This window comes from Euleptes europaea, chromosome 3 (genome assembly GCF_029931775.1).
Source record: "Euleptes europaea isolate rEulEur1 chromosome 3, rEulEur1.hap1, whole genome shotgun sequence".
Taxonomy (NCBI): domain Eukaryota; kingdom Metazoa; phylum Chordata; class Lepidosauria; order Squamata; family Sphaerodactylidae; genus Euleptes; species Euleptes europaea.
This window is the reverse complement of record NC_079314.1, coordinates 42,067,770-42,088,940: the sequence shown is the minus strand read 5'-3', so window position 1 is coordinate 42,088,940 and position 21,171 is coordinate 42,067,770. Positions and strand designations below refer to the sequence as shown.

General features: G+C 42.8%; 1 protein-coding gene across 1 annotated transcript in view; it reads left to right on the top strand.

The window, feature by feature from the left end:
* Positions 1-21,171, top strand: part of BEND7 (BEN domain containing 7) — a 54,690-nt gene that overhangs the window by 2,712 nt on the left and 30,807 nt on the right. The window contains exons 2-4 of the mRNA XM_056846845.1: positions 3,412-3,495; positions 15,512-15,811; positions 20,941-21,063. Of these exons, the coding sequence (XP_056702823.1) occupies positions 3,412-3,495; positions 15,512-15,811; positions 20,941-21,063 (507 nt within the window). The remainder of the gene's footprint in view (positions 1-3,411; positions 3,496-15,511; positions 15,812-20,940; positions 21,064-21,171) is intronic.

Below are 21,171 nucleotides of genomic sequence, written 5' to 3'. Positions count from 1 at the left end.
GCCGGTATGGCATAGTGGTCAGAGTGTTGGAATAGGATCTGGGAGACCTAAGTTTAAATCCCTACTCTGCCATGGAAAGTTCCTGGATAACCTTGGGCCTGTTACCTACTTTCAGCCTAACCTACCCCACAGGGTTGTTGTGAGGATAAAATGGACGAGCGGAGAATGATGTAAGCTGCTTTGGGGCGCCATTGGGGAAAAAGCAAGGTATAAATGAAATAAATAGATCAGCACTCATAGTTCAGTCCATGCTTGGGGTGCGAACTGTATTTGTTTTAGTGGGAATATCTCATCCTCAGATACAAATGTAGGTTCTACAAGCCACTGCCTGGTACATTGTGCTGTTGATCTAGTGTGGTGTCAGCTGCATTACGTTCATCTCAGGAGACAAATAGTGTTAGCACCTTCAGATAATCAGAATCATGAGCCAAGCCTTACTTACAATAATGATACAAACATTTAACACATGGGTGTTATTCAGACTCCATCATGCAGGAATCTTTTTATTTCTTTTACGACGCAGCAAACTTTTGGAGTCCATTCTGTAGTCATGTTTTAATACTTTAATGCAGCCTGGATCTTTTTTTAAAAAAGAGGAAAGAAACCCAAGCCTCTTAGCCAAGAAAAACTGCATTGCACTTGGCTTGTGGGCTTTATGCTGTTGTTCCCTTCAGATCACTTACTGTAATATTAAGACTTCGTTGCGCAATTTCATTTAGACTTTGGCAATCAGTGTTTACTTGAGGGAAAGTGTTAATATAGTGCAGCAGACTCTGGAATCTTTTATCTTCCCCCTCCTGCCCCTATTCAAGTATCTGAATAGACTGCCTGATCTTACCTAGCTTGACATTCTGCATGTGACAAGTACCAGTTCCCCGTTCTGCTGAGTGCTTCCTTTAGTCATCCATATAAATGCCAGCTTCCAACATGCCATTACACCCTAGCATGACCAAGAAACAGAAGGAGATTTTGCAGATAAAGGGATGGAGAATTGGAGGTGGGCAAAGGTCTGATTTTCAGGGGCTGGAATCACCAAGAGCAGAGCCTTCTTACTGAGTCCCCCTACCCAATGTCTGACTGTGGCTACTTACTTTCTCTCACATAAGTGGCTAGTTGCCATACAAAACCAGGGAAAGTAAAGTCCTGACTGTGGTGGAATTAGTACAATGAGAGTGCAAATCCTGCATGGTGCTTCTGATGTTGGGTGACCCAGCCCTCCATGACTGCAGAGTGCAGTGTATCTTCCTTTAAAGGGGTCCTTGTAATATATATTAGCCACTTCCGGGCACAAAACCAACGACTGATTGATAGTAAATCAGGATACGGTGATAGCATTGTGCTGGCAGAAATCAGAAGGAACAGAAAATTTCAGGGACATTGGAGATTAAAAATATGTTTAATTCCCCTGTGCATAATTTTTTCCTTAGTTTATTCTCCTACACATGCTTATTCTAGAGTTCCTGTGGAACACAGTGGGGTTTACTTCCTAATAGATATGCATAGGATTGTGCTGTAAAATTGGTTGAGGCTGCCATTCTTCGGAGCCCTAATTGCAAATGGTTACCTGTGAAGTAAATGGCCAGGCTCCCAAGTAAACATGGGCAGAATTAGCATTATGCTTTCTGATTCCTGGAACCGAATAAGACCTGGTGTTTCTATAGTACTTTTCTAAGTGATAAGATCCTCAGTAATGCTTACAACAATCCTCTAAGGCAGGCCAGAGAACTTACCTTTTATTTCAAGAGGCTGAGAAATAACTACTTGCCTAGGAACCCCCAGTGACCTTACGGGCAAAATTCCAGGCTCATGATGCTATGGGAGTTTTCAGACTTGGGCCATGGCCTTGGTGTCATTATTTCTTACTCAACTGTCATTTTTTGGTGGTTCATAATACTCTTCCCCCAAACTATGTTCTGGTGTATCCAGCTTTTGTACTTGTCTGAGAGTTGAGGGGGGTCTTCTAATTTTTGTGTCATCAAATTGTGTCCCCAAGGTCAATTATCAGAACATCAGTGCTTTTATTTTGCCCCCTCTCCTGGGTCTGTTTTTATATTATACCAGTTGTTGATGTGTATCCTGCAGACACAGCATTATTTTTTCAGGACCTATGACCTTATCCTTGCTACCTGGAACATATATTGTGGTCTGTATACTTCCATGTAACTTGTTCACAAATCCTGATTTGTATGGCCCTTTTCATGGTTCTTCTGGCAGCAGAAAGCCTTTCATTGACAAGAAATGGAAGACTCCCGTCATCTGCAGTAGTAGTTTTCAAAAGTGGTCTTTTCACAGGACAGGCAAGAGGTTGTCATTGATCACCTTGGTTGGGAAGGCATCCCAAGAGTCCAGCACAATGTATTGTGCTAGCTAGACTATAATGCCTCATCCCTTGCATCAGTGAGAAGTGTCTCATTCAAGGCAAAATCAGTCTCTGTTGTTGATTTAAAAGGCAGGGAAGGGCTTTTACCTGATTTCTGTGACACTTTCAAAAAGAGGAGATTGGTTCTCAATGGGTTAATAGTATTATTGGGTATTTTGAAAATACTTCTGGTTTCTAGTACGAAGCAACTTGTCCAGACAGGATTGTCAAAATGCCCCTTAATTTAAAAGGTTATGGTTCCTTATTTCAAAATATGTAATGGAAAGTTCTTATGTCAAACACCAGAACTTATTAATATTCTTATTTATTAATTTTTAATCTGGTAAATGCCAGTCTGAAGTCAGTAGGGGGGTCAGGAACCAAAATCCAGTCTCCCTCTAAATGCTTACCATAATTGCTCTTTACCTCCCAGTATATATAAGCAAAGTTCTTGTTACTTACTGAATATGTAGTTGTGATTGAAATGGAAGGCTCAACATTCATGCTCTGTACTCAGCTATGCTAGAAATTGCTATTAATTTCCATTCATAGGGGCTCATCTGTTCCCATTAGAATTTATTGGCACTCTTCCCAGATAAAAGGCCAAGGAGCTAAAAGGTTATACCTTCTGCTTCCTACTAATTGTATTGTGAGGTAAAGGTTCTATTGATTTGTAAGGATGGTAAATTTTTAATTTCCGTTTTCTAACAAAAAAAAATTACTTGAATTCTGTAAGTCAAGAACCCAGAGAGTTGGCATCTGGTATGTTAATTTGCTGTGAAAATGAATAGCACGACAGAGGCCAGACATAGCTGCTCGCTAAAATATGGGAAATATTTTGGTTAAGTGTCTTCAGTATTAGCAGAGCGCTTTATTTGTTTTTGGGAAGTGCTGACTTTGAACACATGTTCTTTGAGTGCTCTGATGTACAGAGAATAAGATGGCAGATGCATTGGTAGAAGGCGATAAAACTCTCACAATGTATTTAGGGCCTTATGGCCCTCCACCACCACCATATTTGCTTGATTTCTAAATCTTTATTTTAATTCTAGATTACCATCACGAGGCATACAAAATATCTGACTACAGTAATGATGTTAACGGGGAGGCCAACGACGTGCAACCATTTCATTTAGGTATGTTTTTATATTCACTGATGTCTAAAAGCCACATAGTAGGCATTGTAGGGGGGAGGAGGGAGGGAAAGAGACAGAGCGAGAGAATTGCCCCATACATGCAGGAAGCCCTTGCCAAAGGTCTTTCTGTTATGCAGATTGCCAGTGTACCTTTTATTAACATTTGCAAAAATGTTGTAATTTGAGACATAAATGTTTATTAGTGTCTACACACAGTGCTAATTATCACTCACCCAGAGAACCAGATGCTGACACTGCAGTTCTCCAGCACTGTGCTCAGCCCATTTACATTGCATATTTGCTGGCATGCTTCACTGGCAATAGTTTGTGTAATTGGGGTATTACATCTTTGACATCTGGATAACAAAAATTCAATTTCCAGGAAGCTGCTATTTGTATGGTTTTGCTTTGGCTATGGGTGGGGATTAATGTGTTGTCTTAATGTAATGTCCCTTCACCTCTGGAGGCGGGCCATTTATCTTAACAAGGGAAAACCTAAATTAAATCAACTGTCCACAAGGTACAAGAAAATACTGGTATGTAACTAACAAAAGCCTGGGTGGGTTGCTTTTTTTTTTTTTTTTGTAATTACTCCCTGTCCCTTCATATTCCAGTGCTCATACCTGCTTCTCATACCTGCTCCAGTCCAGGAGTGCTGAGCCAAGCCATGCTCTGTCTCTAAAATGCACCTCTATAAAATGCCAAGGATTACAACAAGTTTATTATGAGTTGCTTAGGTTCTCCTGTGGAGAAGGGTGAAATGTTGCAGAGTTTAATGGAAATTAAAAGATGCCTTCCCTACGTAGCCATTCCTCAATGACATAAATTTACTTGTGTTATTAATTATTTAAAAAATTTCTATGGCACCTTTTCACCCAAATAGGGTCCCCAAGGCGGCAAACATCCAGCATTTCAAATTTCAAATTTTAAAACAGTGTTTAAAATACAAATTTGGGGGAGGGTGGCTCTGGGGGAGGTGGTGTCGCAGCGGCACCCTTTGGTGTGTGGGGTGCTGTAAGGAGCGATCCTCTCCCCTATGTTGTTTAACATCTACATGCGTCCCCTTGCCCAGCAAGTTCAGAGTTTCGGGCTGGGGTGTCATCAATATGCTGATGACACCCAGCTTTACCTGCTCATGGACGGCCATCTGGACTGTGCCCCGGGCACATTGACTGGGTGTTTGGACACTGTGACTGGTTGGTTGAGAAAAGGCCGGCTGAAGCTGAATCCAGCGAAGACGGAGGTCCTGTGGCTAGGCCGGGGTGGCTTGGGGTCGGGATGCCGGCTCCTAGCTCTTGACAGTGTGCAACTGACATCTGCACCCGCTGTCAAGAGTCTGGGTGTGATTCTGGATGCCTCCTTGTCTATGGAGGCCCTGGTCACAACCATGGTCAAGGCGGCTTTCTTCCAACTACGCCGGGCCCAACAGCTGGTGCCCTATCTCTCCTGCCCTGACCTAGCCACGGTGATCCATGCGACGGTCACCTCTAGGCTAGACTACTGTAACTCGCTCTACGTAGTTACAGTAGTCTCGCCCTCGAGACTGATTCGGCAGCTCCAGCTGGTACAGAATGCTGCGGTACAGGAGTCTCACCCCGAGAACATATAAAGCCAGTGCTCTGCCAACTGCACTGGCTCCAGCTGGAGTATCGGATCAGGTTCAAGGTGCCTGTTTTGACCTTTAAAGCCTTACACGGCCTGGGACCCTCGTATCTTTGGGACTCTCCTGGTATGTCCCCTGAAGATTTTTACAGTCATCTGATAATTTACTGGTGGTCCCTGGCCCTAAGAGTGTGCAGCTGTCCTCCACGAGAGCCAGGGCCTTTTCGGCCCTGGCGCCGGCCTGGTGGAATGCTCTGTCTGGTGACATCAGGGCCCAGCGGGACCTTAAAGAGTTCCGCAGGGCCTGCAAGACAGAGCTATTCCACCAGGCCTATGGCTGAGGATAGCTGCAAATATCATCTGCTGGCATCCATATTGCCCCTCCTTCCTGTTATATTGTTGATGTCAGTGGAGGGGTAACCCGCTGCAAACAACCAGCAATGCGAGTATGGTTAGGCACCATTTGAAACTTTGTACTTTTGTGTTTTAATTGAGATTTTAATGTTTTAAAGTTAGATTCTTATTGTTGGTGTAGTGATGTTTTTATATGATGTTACCTGCTCTGAGCCAGCTTCAGCTGGGGAGGGCGGGTTATAAATCACAAAATAAAATAAAATAAAAATAAATTATGTAGACTCTTTTAAACTGTTCCTTAATTTAAATCTTTAAGTGGAGTATTTAAATTGTATTCCAATGCTACCACTTGGATTTGCAAGCAGATATGGCATCACTGGGTTTTTCAAAAAGGATTAGTTGCTATTCTTAGTGTACATGCATACCATTGATGCAATGTCCTGCCCTAGCCAGGAACTCTTTCATGGGAGTAAGCATCATTGAATAAGCCTGAGTAGGCCTGCTGAGGATGGCACTGTGCATCTCCAACTGAGGCTGGCAAAATTGCTGAATTAAGGATGGTATGCCAGGTAGTAGAAGTAAAAGTGACTTCAGTGGGCATGCCAGGATAAGACCTGCTATCACTCTAGTGATAGTCCATAAAAGGGCATCATGCATGCAAGTGGCCTCTTACTTGTTGTTTAGATTTATAGCCTACTTTTCAACCTAGAGTCCTCAAAGCAGCTTACAGCATTTTGAAAATACAGTATTAACTTCTTTCATTTCTGTGGTCTCCTTCCCCATTTATTAGCCCCTTGCTGCTCAACATTAGATTTTAAGTGTTGGTGCTTCCAGAATGGCCATTTCTGAGTTGCGTGCTAGCTCCTTTTTCCCACGATGAGGTTTTTAATGCCTTTGGTATTAGAGAATGCAGCATTTGACCACATGACTTATTACCAGATCTAAAAGTGGCTCTCCAAGTAGTATTGAACTAGAAAGTCATATACTATCACAGAAGCTTACCAAAATTTTACAAACAGCAACTGAAAGCAGTCCCTGAAGTATATTGTGGGGTTCTGAGGAGTCATCGTGCTTGCGTTGTTTTCCTCTGCCTTTTGTGGAACAGACTGCTTCTGCAAGCACGGGGAAACACATTGGTGTGCTGTAAACAATTTGACAGTGGTTTTTAACTTGAAATTCAGACTCTGCTTTTGAAAGGTTAATGCAGAGAGCTAATTATGCCATCCCGGTAACCAAATGTGTGATGAGACATTTATCTGTGTAATTAACAGTGAAGAAGTTTATAGTTTCATAAACCTGAATGCCATGCTGTGTGCAGTCTTCAACATACATTTATTTGGAAGAGTTGCCAAAAACAGAAATGCTTGTGGTTGCTATGAAGTGAGCCCAATGCAGGTGTCTGTGTTTTCTACATTTTTGTTTTGATTAATTAGACTTTGGCAGTCTAATAACTTTGTTTTGTCAGAGTATGCGTGATAAATACATAAAGTAGGCCTGCAGTGGGAAAGGAGTGCAAAATAGTAATGCAAAGCCCGTTAGCCCCAAATCATATTTTTGTCCATGGTCAGTTAGGAAAAGTTATCAGTGTGTAAGTTATTACTAAATTGTAATGAAAAATACTGAGTTTCATAGTGGGAATATATGCACTGGTCCCAATATAGAGGAAGTATGTCATCCCTTTATTATTTGTAAAACAAAAAGCCCACCGCCCTAAAGTAAGCCTGGCATAAAAATACACAAATCTAGCATCTGTAGACTTAAAACCTGAACAAAAGTGAGTTGTGAGCTATCCAAAGCCATAAACTAAGCTGCATCCAGTTTGTTTCCATGGGACTTAAGCATTGCTAGCGTCTTCCAGATCAAGGCTTGTTTAGAAATCTGGTATTTAAATATTGCTTATCATAGTGATGTTTTTTATTGGAGCAGATGTGGCTAAAAGGGGAGCAGGGGGACGACAGTTTTGAACCAACTTCTACATATTGCAGAGCACAATCTCTGTTGTTTGTGGTATGATTGGAACTCTCAGCTGTGTTGGTTATTAACGTTCCTTCAGCATGGCTTGTTAGGAAAACGTCCTCAGCCAGCCCAATGGAACTGAGCGGGAGTGGCAGAAAAGCACATCACCTTACCCCATCAGTAGGGTTGCCAGGTCCCTTCTCTCCTCCGGCGGGAGGCTTTTTTCTGTACGTGTGCGCGCTCAAGTGCCGCTTCGCGAGGGGCCTTTACCTCTTAGTTTGAGTGGTAAAGCTGCCCTTTACCACTCAAACTAAGAGGTATAACGTGCTCATGCGCGTTTGCCCCCCAGCCCTAAGGTTGTCGGTGGGCAGAGGGGTAAATGGCTGAGGGTTTGCCCGCCACCAGTGGGCACCTGGCAACCCTACCCATCAGTCATCAAAGAATCACAGCCCTTTTGAAACGTCATTGCTAGGTGGGGAGGGGTTCTGCCCAGAGTTGGTTTTCATGATAAATGTGTGTAGCAATAACTTTAGGAGCTGTGAATTACAGTTATTTCCTTGTTTTAAGGTGAGAGGGAGCATTCTGATTTAAAATCCTTAGCTCTGAAAACTTAATTCTGGTGAGAAAGCACAGTGAACTCTTTCCAGGCTGAGTTATGAGTTGGAAAAATGAAACATTTGGCTGAAAACGAGGCTGGTTTATTTGACTGTCTTGGGAACCACCTCCTCCCTGCCCCAGCTTGTAGGGCTTTTAGTGGATAAGGTTTTTCAGTCAGCACACACACACACTATTGTCCTGTCTTAAGAGCTTATGTTGCAAGTGCTTCAATTTTCTGAATTCTGGACGTGTACTATAGCGAAATTACCAGTCTGAACTTCTAGATTTCCCGTGAAAGTGGTTTGTACTGAGTAGCACTAAGCCAGTAAAGAGTCTTTCTTGAAACAGAATGAAATACTTAGAAATCAAACAGTAGCACTAAAGAGGTTGAGAGTATCTTTTTTTCCTAATGATTCAAAAATGCCCACCTGGAGAAGGGAGCCTCAGTCTCTGCTGAACTTTTCCAGTCCTTGGAAGGGTGCTGAGCTGGCCAGCAGAGATTGTTCAAGTATACCAGCCAAGGTTCTGGTATCCTTGGCTGAAGAAAGGGCAACATTCTAGTGTCTAATTAGAGTGTGTACTTTTTCCAAAAACCAAAACAGCTTGGCAGAACCAGTCTAGACTAGAGTAACTATATACAGGGTACTAAATCATCAGTTCAGCATCCCTTGTGAACTGGGAGGTTTCCACTAAGGTCTCAGTTCCTATGGCGAGAGTTAAGTAAAGCAGTAGGCCTGCCTCCTGAGAGATCACTAACTGCATGGGACACTTAAGCGTATTCAAGTTGTAGTCTGCTACCTAAAACAATTCAACGGAAGTCGCAACATTGCTGAGTGGTTTTTTAACAGAGGCTCTAGGGGACATATGAATGCCTCAGGTGGCCTTAATAGATTGTGAATCATAGTGGAAAGGGTAGCAGCATGAGACAGCAAATAAACGTTCCTTGTAAACACAGTACAATGTTATTTGCTTGTATGTGTATCGATACCATCATAATCTGCTCGCCTGCGCTTTTTTTTTTTTTACCACTCCTTGATTCACAGTACCAGGAAAGAATAGTACTTATCCCATATGAGTACTGTTTCAACAGACATGTACATACATTATTTTTGTAATTCTTGAAACACTACTGTGAAGTCAGCCCATATTAGACCCATTTTGTGGATGTAAGGCTGAGAAAATAGTGGCTTACCTAAATTTGCCAAGTGATTTTGTGGCCAAGGTGAAAATTTGACTCTGTGGGCGGGGGGGGCGGGGGCTGCCTGCTTCATAGCTCATTCTCCTAGGTTACAATCCTAAAAACTCTTTTACTAGAGAATAAGTCTTATGGACTTCAGTAGATATTATTTCTGAGATTGTGGGGTGTATTAGGAAGTTATAACCAGCTCTTTTATGCGATTCCATTAAACAGTTTTACCAACATTACTCACTGAGCTTAGAGTAGTATCTGTGGAACATTATGGGATTCAGAAATGTTATCTACTTTCAAAACTGTTCTGTGCTTCATGGTGGAAGACGCTGAGGTCACTTCTGTCCCAGCTTTATTCTAGAGCTGCTAGAGAGGGGAGTCAGATCTCCAAGGTTTCCATTGTTTCCATACCTTTCCTGCTTGCTGATCCTGGTATTACTTTTGTCTATGGCTGGATTTCTGGTAGCAGTGGCTTCTGTGGAGGGATGGAAATAGAGCATGGTATTTGTAAGATTGGTTATTTCCAAGTCTGCTGGGTCAGTGGATTGTTGAATAAAGAAAGAAGAAAGGTCTGGGAGACCCAGGTTAAAATCCCCACTCTTCCATGGAAGCTTGCTGGGTGACCTTGGGCCAATCACACAACCTCAGCCTAATTTGCCTCATAGGGGTGTTGTGAGGATAAAATGGAAGAGAGGAGGACTGTGTAAGCCACTTTGGGTCTCCATTGGGGAGAAAGGTGGGGTAAATGAAGTAAATAACAACAACAACAATATAAACCCTTTGCAACTCTGCTCAGAATCTTGCTCAAGTCAGGGGCTTTCCCCCAGAAAGTATTTTCAGAATGGCACTGGAATTGCATTACTGATGGACCCTTTCAGTGTGTCCTCAAGGCTGAAAGATAACTTTTTAAAATGCTTTGTAAAAAAACCTGATGTTTGGGGAAAGGAGGCATAAGGAAAACGTTTCCTGAGACTCTGTTGTACAATCCTAGGTTAGGCTGCTGAAAAGAGATAAAATGTAATTAGATCAGCTTAAATAAGTATCCCATATTTACATTATTACTATGGTAAAGAAGGAGTTAATTTTGGATTGTCTTATGTTCCTAGTGGTGGCAGTTTGAAACTGTAGTTTGCTTTAAAGCTGTTCGCATTTTGTTGCTCCAAAATTCTTTGGCCACAATCCAGAGAATATTGCAACTAGAGCCATCAAATGGCTCACAGCGCAGCATGACAAACTGCTTTAGAAACTCAGTTTGTAATATGGCATCGAGTACAGTACAAACTTTGGGACACATGTCAAAGAACTCTCATTGTTTTCAGCATGGTAAATAAAAATAGATACTTTCGTAATTAAAAAAATTCAGCTGTATTTTAAAAACCACTCAATATGAACTGAAATCTGAACTTTATGTAAAAGTATCTCTTACAAATGAATGTATGATCTTCTTATATGAAAGGTTGCTTTTGTTTTTAAAGAAAAAAACTGTGTGGAAGACACATTGGAGAGCACACCTAAGCAGGTTTGCTCAGAATACTATGCAATGGGGTTTATTCTCAGGAAAGTGATCGCACTATTTAGTTATATAAAACAATGAGGTCTCAGAACAGCTTAAATCAGGGATGGGGAACCTCAGGCCCGGGGGCCGTATGCGGCCCCCGAGGACATTTTTTGTGGCCCTCGGGAGCTCCGGGCCCTGCCACGGAGGCTGGGCGCAGGGCAGTCCTCCCCGAGGGTGTTCCTGGGGTGCTGCAGTGCCCTTTAGACCTCCTCTTGCCGACTGTCGGCTGTTGGTTGGCAAGAGGGGAGGGGGAGGGATGCTTCCCCTAAGGCTGCCCCCTACAGCTGCGGCGTTCAGGAACGCCGTGGCACATTGTAAGCCCCTCTCGCTGCCTGTCGGCTGTTGAGCAGCGGTGGGGGGGTAAGAGGCCGGCGGCTCCCGGCGGCAGAGCATGCATGTGGGAGCCGATCAGGCTTCAAGGGGGCCTTTTATGGACTCTGGGGGGGGAGGGCACGGAGATTGGGGCCTAATCGCTTGGGGCTCCGTGCGCCGCAGTGTGTGTGTGTGTGTGTGTGCGTGTGGGCAGGGGAGGTGGGGAGGCTGGGGCCCGGTTGCGCAGGCCGGTGTGCGCGGGTGTGTGTGTGTGGAGGGGGGAGGCTTTTCTCTCTTTTCTTCTTTTTCTGTCATTCTTTTCTCCTTTCTCTCCCTCTTTTTCTGTCTCTTTGTCTCCCTCCGTCCTTTTCTTTCTTTCTCCCCCTCTCTCCATTTCTTTCTCCCTTTCTCTCTCTTTCTCCCTCCCTCCCTCCCTCTTCCTCTTTCTCTGTTTTCCCTTTCTCCCTCCCTCCCTTGCCGATTGACTGCGGGCTGCGCCCCCCTGGCGCCTCGTTTGCTGGGGCCCACTGCTGGCTGCCCTCACGCCTGGGAGTGGGGGCGCCCTGCAGGCCTACTCTGTGTGGCCTCCCCTGGGGTTGCCAACCTCCAGGTGGTGGCTGGCGACCTGGCAACCCAAGCCTCTCCCCCCCCACCAGGAAATCTACACCTGGTATGGCCTCCGAATGATGTTGTATGTGTAAAGTGCCGTCAAGTCGCAGCCGACTTATGGCGACCCCTTTTTGGTTGTTTTCATGGCAAGGGACTAACAGAGGTGGTTTGCCAGTGCCTTCCTCTGCACAGCAACCCTGGACTTCCTTGGTGGTCTCCCATCCAAATACTAACCAGGGCTGACCCTGCTTAGCTTCTGGGATCTGACAAGATCAGGCTAGCCTGGGTCATCCAGGTCAGGGTCCGAATGATGTTATAAATGTGCAAATGGCCCTTGGCAGGAAAAAGGTTCCCCACCCCTGGCTTAAATCATTCTCCTTGCCTATATTCTATCCTCACAACAATCCTTTGAGGAAGGTTAGGCTGGATGTCTGTGACTGGCTAGGGTCTCCCAGTGAGCTTCCCTGGCAGAGTGTGGATTTGAATCTTGGTCTCTCAGATCCTAGTCTGACACTCACCTCTACACCACCCTGACTCACTTTTCGTTTATGCCTAGGGACTACCTGATCTCTGCAATTGCTTCAATACTCTAATTAGAAATATGTAGGTCTCTAATCACCAACCCAAATGATGTGGACTTTTACTTTCTGTCCTGTGGTGAACAATGATATGATACCACCAGCTCTGGTAGTTACATAGGGAAGATATACAACGGAGCAGACTAAAACAAACTGGAAGAAAGACGCAACTTTTAGGGTAGATTTCAATCAGCAAGTGGTTGCAGATCATAAAAGACATCCTATTTAAAGTCATGAAAATTGTTATCTAAAAGTACAAAAATTTTCTTACATCATTTTCTAAAATGGAGAAAATATTGGCTAGGATCCTGCTAAGAATCTCTGCGATGGAAGGATTTCTGTCAGCCAAATGCAACTTCTTCACCTCCCTGTTGCAGCCTAGAATACCCACCCCCCATGCTGCTCCCAGAAAGAGCATGAAGGGGGAGTTGGAGGTCTGCCACAGGAGTGGAGAATCAGCTAAAATTGTCCCTCCCCCTCCATCAGCAGACATGATTGACAGGAGTCAACCCATTAAGTCCCGTATTTAAAAGACTTCTGAGGTTGTATAAAGGTTCTTAACAACCCATGACCATGTATTTAGAAGGTATCTAGATAATAAGTTGGAAATCTAAGCCAGTGATCTAAAATGAACTTCTTTCCTAAGGGCAACTTGTTTGGGGGCTGAGATTGATGAAGTGGGCCCTCAAGTTTGATGGAACCTGCTGGCAAGGCAACTTATGATGCCGCTTCCCTCACCACCATGCTGATTTCCATGGGGGGAAAGTTCCACAGAGCTGAGTTCCATCCATGCTTTTGATGCTGTCCCCAAACAAGAGGTTGGGAGAGACAGAAAGCTTAATGGTGGGTGGTAAATAGAAGCAGTTCTGGAGTTGACATAATGCTGGATTTTGCCCACAGGATTCCCCATCCCTGACTGAAGGAATGTTGATCATAGGACCATTCTCCTACTACTAGTATAATTGTCCTCCTTCTACAATTTTCCTTTCCCTGGGTTGGTCTATCAGATTCTACAGACTGGCCAGACTTCAGAGAAAGATACTTAATGGCAATGAAAGGCGTCGAATTTGTTTGTTTGTGTTTTTGTGTATGTGTGTTTGTGTGCGTGTTAAAAATAAACTAGATGCATTTCCTGTAAGAAAATTAATTCAGTGTAGGAAATACATCTTGTGTAAATGGCTTTTTCAATTTCTACTGTTGCTCATTCTTAAAATGCTTGATAGTTTTTCTGAAAACTTTTCTTATTGCTAATGAAATGTATTTGCATGCCTCAGTGGGCAGAACAGCAACTGTCTGCTCCAAACTCACACGCATTTGGGGTGCAAGAAGCACAGTCATAAATAAAATTAATACTTAGATGATGCAGAGAACATAATTATTTTTAAATGCGCTGATTTTTATTAGAAATAGTAGCAGTTTTCTTGCCCACATGATTTCCTTTTCATAATCTGAGTTTCTGTGCATCAAAGACTCTGGCTATACGTTATTGTATAGACAGTAAATAAAATGTAACTGTTTCTTTTTCTTTCTATCATTCTGTTACTGTTCAGCTTTCTCTATTATTATAGCATTTCTGGGAACCCTGCACCTGCAGCCTGATATTTCAAGGGCTTTGTTCTTTGGCTCAACCCAATAAATCCATGAGGAATTATGAGTTAGGCGTTTACTTGCATAAGCCTATGGAAACCTAGGTGCAGAATATGTCCAAAATCAACTTGTAATCAATGAAAGGAACTTCTACTTGATTTCAAAGTGGTCAGTGGGAGGGACAGGCTGGCCTAGTTGTCAGTATTTTTTTTCTGGAATGGCCCACTGCTGGAGTCATTTCTAAAGAGGCATTCAAAGGACTAGTGCAAATGTAATGTTAAGCGGAGTTAAGGGATTGAGAGTGACCCATGGAATTGCATTCTCTATTTTCCTTATGCCTTTAACTGTGTCCCTGAACTCAGGTTAAGTGTCATGTGTGACCGTTGCAAAGTGTGATTAATTATTTACATCATTTCTACCTCACCTTTTTTCACCAATGGTGACCCAAAGTGTCTTACATCATTCTTCTCTCTTCTGTTTTATCCTTACAACAACAGTGTGAGGTAGCAGTAGAAAAGAGCAAGAGTCCAGTAGCACCTGAAAGACTAACACAACTTCTGGCAGGGTGTGAGCTCACTTCTTCAGATGACTCACGAAAGCTCATACCCTGCCAGAAATTGTGTTAGTCTTTAAGGCGCTACTGGACTCTTGCTCTTTTCCGCTGCTACAAACAGACTAACATGGCTACCCATCGTGATCTAGCTACACTGTGAGGTAAATTAGGCTGAGAGTATACTGTTTTCACAAGTTTCAGTGAACACTCATATGGTCTGTGTAAAGCTTACACTTAATTTTTCTTTATACATACATTGAGTAATTCTCGTGTTACATGCAATGCCCATACAGCTGAATGTGTGATTGAAGCCACACACTTATCCAAGTATTGATCCCTGGTTTAATTTGTAAAGTGAATACATGTAGACTCTGTCGTACAAAAAGATGTACGTACATACATATGGGATGTTCATGTGGTCACTGTAACTTGTTGACAGGGTTTATGTGACTGGCCCAAGGTCACCCAGCAAGCTTCCATAACAGAGGGAGAGTTTGAAGCTGGGTCTTCCAGATCCTAGTCCGACACTCCAGTCACTACACCACACTGGATACCAAGAATGCTCCAGGGAAGAAGTGTATAATCCCATGTCCCTGCTCCTTATTTTGCATCAATTTTTATTGCTTTCACTAGCTCTTGATGAGATTGGTGGCAAGGAAAACTCTTAGAGTTAATTTAACCTCCTACAACCATTGGTTTCTTTTTATAAAACTAGACCCTCTTAATGAACCATGATGTTTTAAAAACTAGTGTTATGAACCTGTTTAAAAAAGGATTCAGAGGTGCATTAGAAGGTTATCATCACCCAGTGCATGTCCCGGCACCTATACTGCTGCAGTATATGATAATGCATACTGTGTGTGTTAAAACATGCATATAAAAAAGCACACATGGGTACACTACGGTACAAGTGGCCATGTGTTTAATACTACAGCAGTTGAGATGTATATTGGCTAAATTCCTGTGTATTTGTGTGTGGGCACTAGAAAAGTATGTGCTTAATACACAAATTGCATGTGTTTCATAAACTAGAAATTCTCAGAGTAATCTGAAATACAGTATTGTGTATCATTACCATTCTTGCAAATTTAGAGTGATAACGATGTGTCTGTTTTCACTAGGAGATGAAAGCCGGGAAATTAAAAAACAAATTACAGGGATGAGAAGATTACTGAATGACAGCACTGGAAGAATCTATCAGCGGGTTGGCAAAGAAGGAGAGAAGCTGAAGGAAGAACCCCAGGATTTAGACATGGCCTGGACTCCACGCCTGAACCCCTCTACAGATACCCAGGCAAACCTTCATCCATCTCCAAGTAGTGCATGGAATGAATTACCTGCTCAGACTAGCCACTTTTCAGGACAGTATGGAACTCGTTCCAAAACATTCCAAAACCAAGCAAGAACTGTGGGTTCGAATGGTATGACTTACGTTATATATTCACTACATTGTTTAAACTATGTTAATTTTCCAGGTTAAATTATAAGAATACAGGTATGTTAAAAAGTTTAAGTTCAGCAGTTCCAAGAAAGGGAAGTATGATTGCCATGAAAAATCAGAAGGCTTTTCAGCTGGACAGAAAAGTTACCTGAACCGTTCACCTTTTTTAAATAAATTCTTAGTTGTATTATTTTATTTATTTATTTATCTGCAATTTAATTATTTATTTATCTTCAATTCAATTATTTAGTTGTGTAGTTAGTTCGTGGCTGGCCAACCTGTGGCACAAGCAGTGAACGTGTGGGGCACACTTGGCCAGGAGCTGGAGGGTCTGCCTGCTTTGCTATAACAAGAGTCCGGCCTGCCGCTGTGCCTGCCTCCCTCCCCATTGCTACAGTTCCACTTTTTTGCGGGGCTGCTTTAGTGAATTACATGTTGGGTCTATTATGGCTGTGATGCATGACTGTCTGGATGGTCCCCTCTCTTCAGTTTGTGCATTTAAATCTCATATATTCTGTGTATGTATGTGCATATAAAAGAGGTGCCTTAGCTTTTATGTCTTGATTATCACAGTTGGTGATAGGAATTGTGAACTTGCATTTGCAAATGTTGCAAAATAACTTGTATTTGGCTTTGGATGCAGAAAAGAGTACAGTGTACTAAAAAAGCCTTTTAGGTACCCATCTGTTGCTTGTTGCTGTCTGGAATCCAGATATGTTTAATCAGGACAGGAGGAGCTCTTATTTTAGCTTTTATTTCAAACAGTGGTAAATATCACCAAAACTAACTTTCCCCCCGCTTTGAAACCTACCCCTCTTTTTTGTGATCCTTTATCTCTGCAGGCAATGAGTTACCCTTCTCCAGCACCATCTACAATTTTATATTCCTTTGTAGCAAATATATTCCCCACCTCCTGGAAAAAAGTGTGTATACAGAGTGGTACTCATGCTGTTGGATTGGGGTTTGGGGGATCTGTTGGCCAGAGGGTGAAATTTATTTGGGGAAAGCAGTGACCTTGTCTACATGAGTCGTGAGATTGGATAGAATGGGAATTTTTTCGTGTGGCAGATTGTTCCCTTTTGATTTTCTGGCCTCCAAGATGGCTTATGTGCAAATTAAAACAATATAAGAAGGAAGGAAAAAAACAGTTAAATTACACTAAAATTAATACCTTTCTCATTATACACAGTGTATATTGTACCTAGGAAAGACCTCAAATGGGTCCACAGGTGTAACCTGCTAAAAGCCTGAGAACATAAAACAATTTTTGCCTGGGGTCATCAGAGAAGGCCCTGATCCCCAGAATATCTGTTTATAAGGCTCTGCTTATAGGGCAGCGTGGTTAAGAAACTTGCCAGTCTTGGACAGGAAATAAACATTTTAGGGCCGGGAAACCAAATGGGCTGCTTTGCTCAACTTGCTGTAGTGCTGTTTTAAGGCCCCAACCCACCCCTTGGCATTACAAATCAAAAGGTTCCCTCGTTACAGTTAAATAAATTGGCTAGCCTTTAGTAATAGCATTGGAAAAACATGCCGCCTTTCTCTTACTCCATAATGGATCTAGGCTTAGTTCTGGTACTGTTAGGACTAGGCTAGGGCAAACCTCTAGTCTGAGTCAAAACCGCTTGTGCTGGTAGTCATATTATGCTAGTGAAGCTGACAGCTGACTCGCTCTTGTTTTTAATGTTGCTGTTCCTGATGGAATTTTCAGTTTGTTGATCCGCGGAATAGAGCTGTGACACCCACGCAGTTGACTTATTGTCTGAAAGTCATTAATGGAGGAAAGGAAAATAAATATGGGGGCTTTGTATCTTTTAATGTTTCTGCTGCTCTGCAAGCCATTTTAATTCAAAATTGGCTTTCCCACACAATGGAAGGGGGGGTGTTAGAGAGTGCAAAAGAAGAAATGGCTGTTAAAGTCTCCTCAGTTTTTTAAAAAAAGTATTTTTCAAATTAAAAATTGATTTTTATTAATAGTTTATTGTATTTCCATTACATTAAAAAATTATAATTAGATGAGAATGCTGCTTTTGTTTTTTAAACCGATCACAGTCATGATTTGAACACTGAGTAAGAATGTTTCCATAAGGTTCTTCTCTGTTAGTGATCTGAAGAAAGATGATGGGAAGATTTTTTTTAAAAATCTTAATAAATATTCATGAAGTTGGCAGAGCCTGCTTTTGATTTGAAATACTGTCGTCGCCGCCGCCCCCCCACCCCACTTACAGTACATAGGTAGACGTGGGTAATTTCTTTCGATGTTAATGGAAATTAAAAAATTCCTCCATGTCTCAGTGGGAGAACAGACCTCCTGGTTTTTCATTGGAGGCTTCAGTCCCTACATACCCTCATTAGCAATGCATTATGTTTGTAGCACAAAAGATGAGCAGGTATTTTCTAACAATATATAATTTTTCAAAATATTATGGTATTCACTGGAATATTTAACAAACTGAAATGGGAGAAGACGAATTCATACAATATTTTTATTGGCTACGCTTTGTTCTTCGTGAGATACAAAGAAGAGTTAGGTCTTGTTCAGAGAGTAGAGAAGATAGCCTGACTTGGAGCAGCAAGCAGATTTTTTTTTAAAAAATTACAAAATTATTTGGGTTTTTTTTTCCCCCACTGCATGGCTATATGATCAAGAGGGAAGGAAGATAGGAGGTTTCCCCAGAATACCTCTGAACAAAATGAACTAGGAGCCAGTTCTCTGCAAGCCCCATTGCAGGGCTGGTTCATGGTACTTGCTGTACTAAGTGTGCTATGCCCACCACCTCCTGGGCCTAGGCAGGTCTATGCCAGTGACTCATAGGGGGTCTGACTTGGCTCTGGCCAGCAGCAGCACAGGCCCGGATGGTGATGTCAGTGACTTTCGGTGTCACTTATGGCTTGGAGCAAGTGGAGCTCCTATAATGCATCAGTACTTTCTTCATTGTGTGACCCCAAGCACTCACTTGGGTAGCTTGGCCAGAGAACAAGCTGTGCTCCGTTGCAACGAATAAAAGTTGAACAGCAGTACTTCTCAATGGATTTGCCTCTGCAATGTGTCAACAGACAACTATTGGCAAGGGGCTATAGCTTCAGTGGTAGAAGATCTGCTTGGCATGCAGAAGGCCCCAGGTGCAATCCCAGTTAAAAGATTCTGGTAGTAGGTGACATGAAACACCTCTGCTTAAGACCCTGGAGTGCCACTGCCCGTCAGAGTAGACAATACTGACCTTGATGGACCAAGTGTCTGATTCAGTGTAAGGCATCCTCTTATGTTCATGTATGTTGAAGCTCACTGATTATAATGGTATGTCCTGGGTTCATACTAGGGAATGATCATGGCAGGTCCATAATCTGTTGAGTTTTTGTCTTGACTTTCTCTTTTTATTAACCCTATTATGCTCAAGGCTCTGACCTGGATGGCCCAGGCTAGCCTGATCTCGTCAGATCCCAGAAGCTAAGCACGGTCAGCCCTGGTTAGTATTTGGATGGGAGACCACCAAGGAATACCAGGGTTGCTGTGCAGAGGAAGGCACTGGCAAACCACCTCTGTTAGTCTCTTGCCATGAAAACCCCAAAAGGGGTCGCCATAAGTCGGCTGCAACTTGACGGCACTTCACACACACACATTATGCTCCAGAGCCCCTCTCCTTTTTTTACTTATAGCGCCAACTGCATGGTGCCCTGCCCAGACATTTTTGTGTTCCTCCTTCCACTTTGTCAAACCTGTTTGTGAGGGCTCGTCCTTGAATGTCTGAAATCAGTTAGGTGTTTCCTTGCTAGAATATCCCTTTATTGCAGCAGAGGGAGGGAAGGAAGCTTGTTGTTGTGTGTTACTTTGTGAGCCATGTCACTTCTCCCCTTGGAGTTGCTTTGCTGCAGAGGAGTCATCTTCTAAACAAGTACATCGACTTCCAAACACTCACAAGCCGGGGCGGGTCATAAACAGGCCTGTTCATCATGTGCCCATGAAGCCATTCAAGTAGCCACATTTGTCAAAGTACTCCAAAAAGCAATTGAAGTGTTTCCACAGCCAGTTCTAAGCTTACAAGGTTGGATCATTCCCTTGGGAGGGGCCATGGGTCTGTAGAAGTCAGCTTCAGGTGTTCATTAGTTTAGGGGAGGTTCCATTGCTCTGTGGTTAGAACATCTACTTTGCACGCAGAAGGTTCCTGGTTCAGCTGCCAATGCTCTGACTTGGTATGGGGCAGTTTCATGTGTTCATAAGAGGAATACATCTGGATCCCAGATTGCAATGGCATGTTTTTTTTGGCCTAAAACATCAAAACTGCCCTTAATTTTAAATATAAAACTTGGTAATGGTTGCTCAGGATGGTAAGGCCCTCTTATAGGAAGTGACCAGGAGTTAGCTAAAATCATCTCCTTACCAAGGTCAGGAAGTTGTGCCCAGGAAGAGGGCTCTAAATCTAAAAGATAATAAAAAGAACATTCATTGAAACATGATTCAGTAGCATGGATAGAATTGGAAACTATCCTTTGCTACAGCACTTGAGCATAAATCATGGGAAGTAGGAGTTTGTGATCCCGGAGGGGAGGAAAGATATGAATGTTTCCCCCTCCCAACCCTGGAATTTCTCTATCCCCAATCCCTGTGAACAGACCTTTTTATTTTGACTTTACTTTCTGAACACGGTGAAGCAACAAGCAGCCTTCAGCCCATTTGTGGCTTGTTAGAGCTTTACTTAATAAACCTTTATTTTGCAGTCATATCTTTCTTTGTGAGGCTGTTCACATCCCAGTGCAAGGGTTCTCGGGCCTTTTTGTTTAGCATGATAAAGTGACTGTGATTGCAGTGAGGGCTTTTTGGTGCCATTGTTATCCACCATGAACTCACTTGACAGTAAGGAGGACTACTGTGAGCTTACACTGTGTTTGCAGTTTTGTACAGACTTCAGCATACCATGTAACATTATTATTGTGGGTAGAAGGGATGGCAGAATGCGAGCGACTCCTGTTATTGCCATGCAGTGGCAGTTTTAATTTTAGGTTTTGGCTTCCTGACAAGCATATATCGACAGCTTTTAAAATCCTGTCAAGATCTTCTGTTGGAAAGAGCTTGGTCTGCATCACAGTGTTTTATTTTCCTTTCTTCCTCAGGAGAAATTCCGGCAGCCAATTCCTCAGCTGGCTCCAACTGTTGCACTTGTAACTGCCAGCCGGCATTGCAGGCCATTCTTCAGGAGCTTAAGACCATGAGAAAAATAATGCAAATTCAAGCAGGTACGATAGAAGATTTGTTTTGTGGAACAATAGCCTAAGTCGAATCTGAGTACATTACATCCTTGAACTGAAATCTGAAGCAGAGTTACACCCTTGTTAAGAGAAATT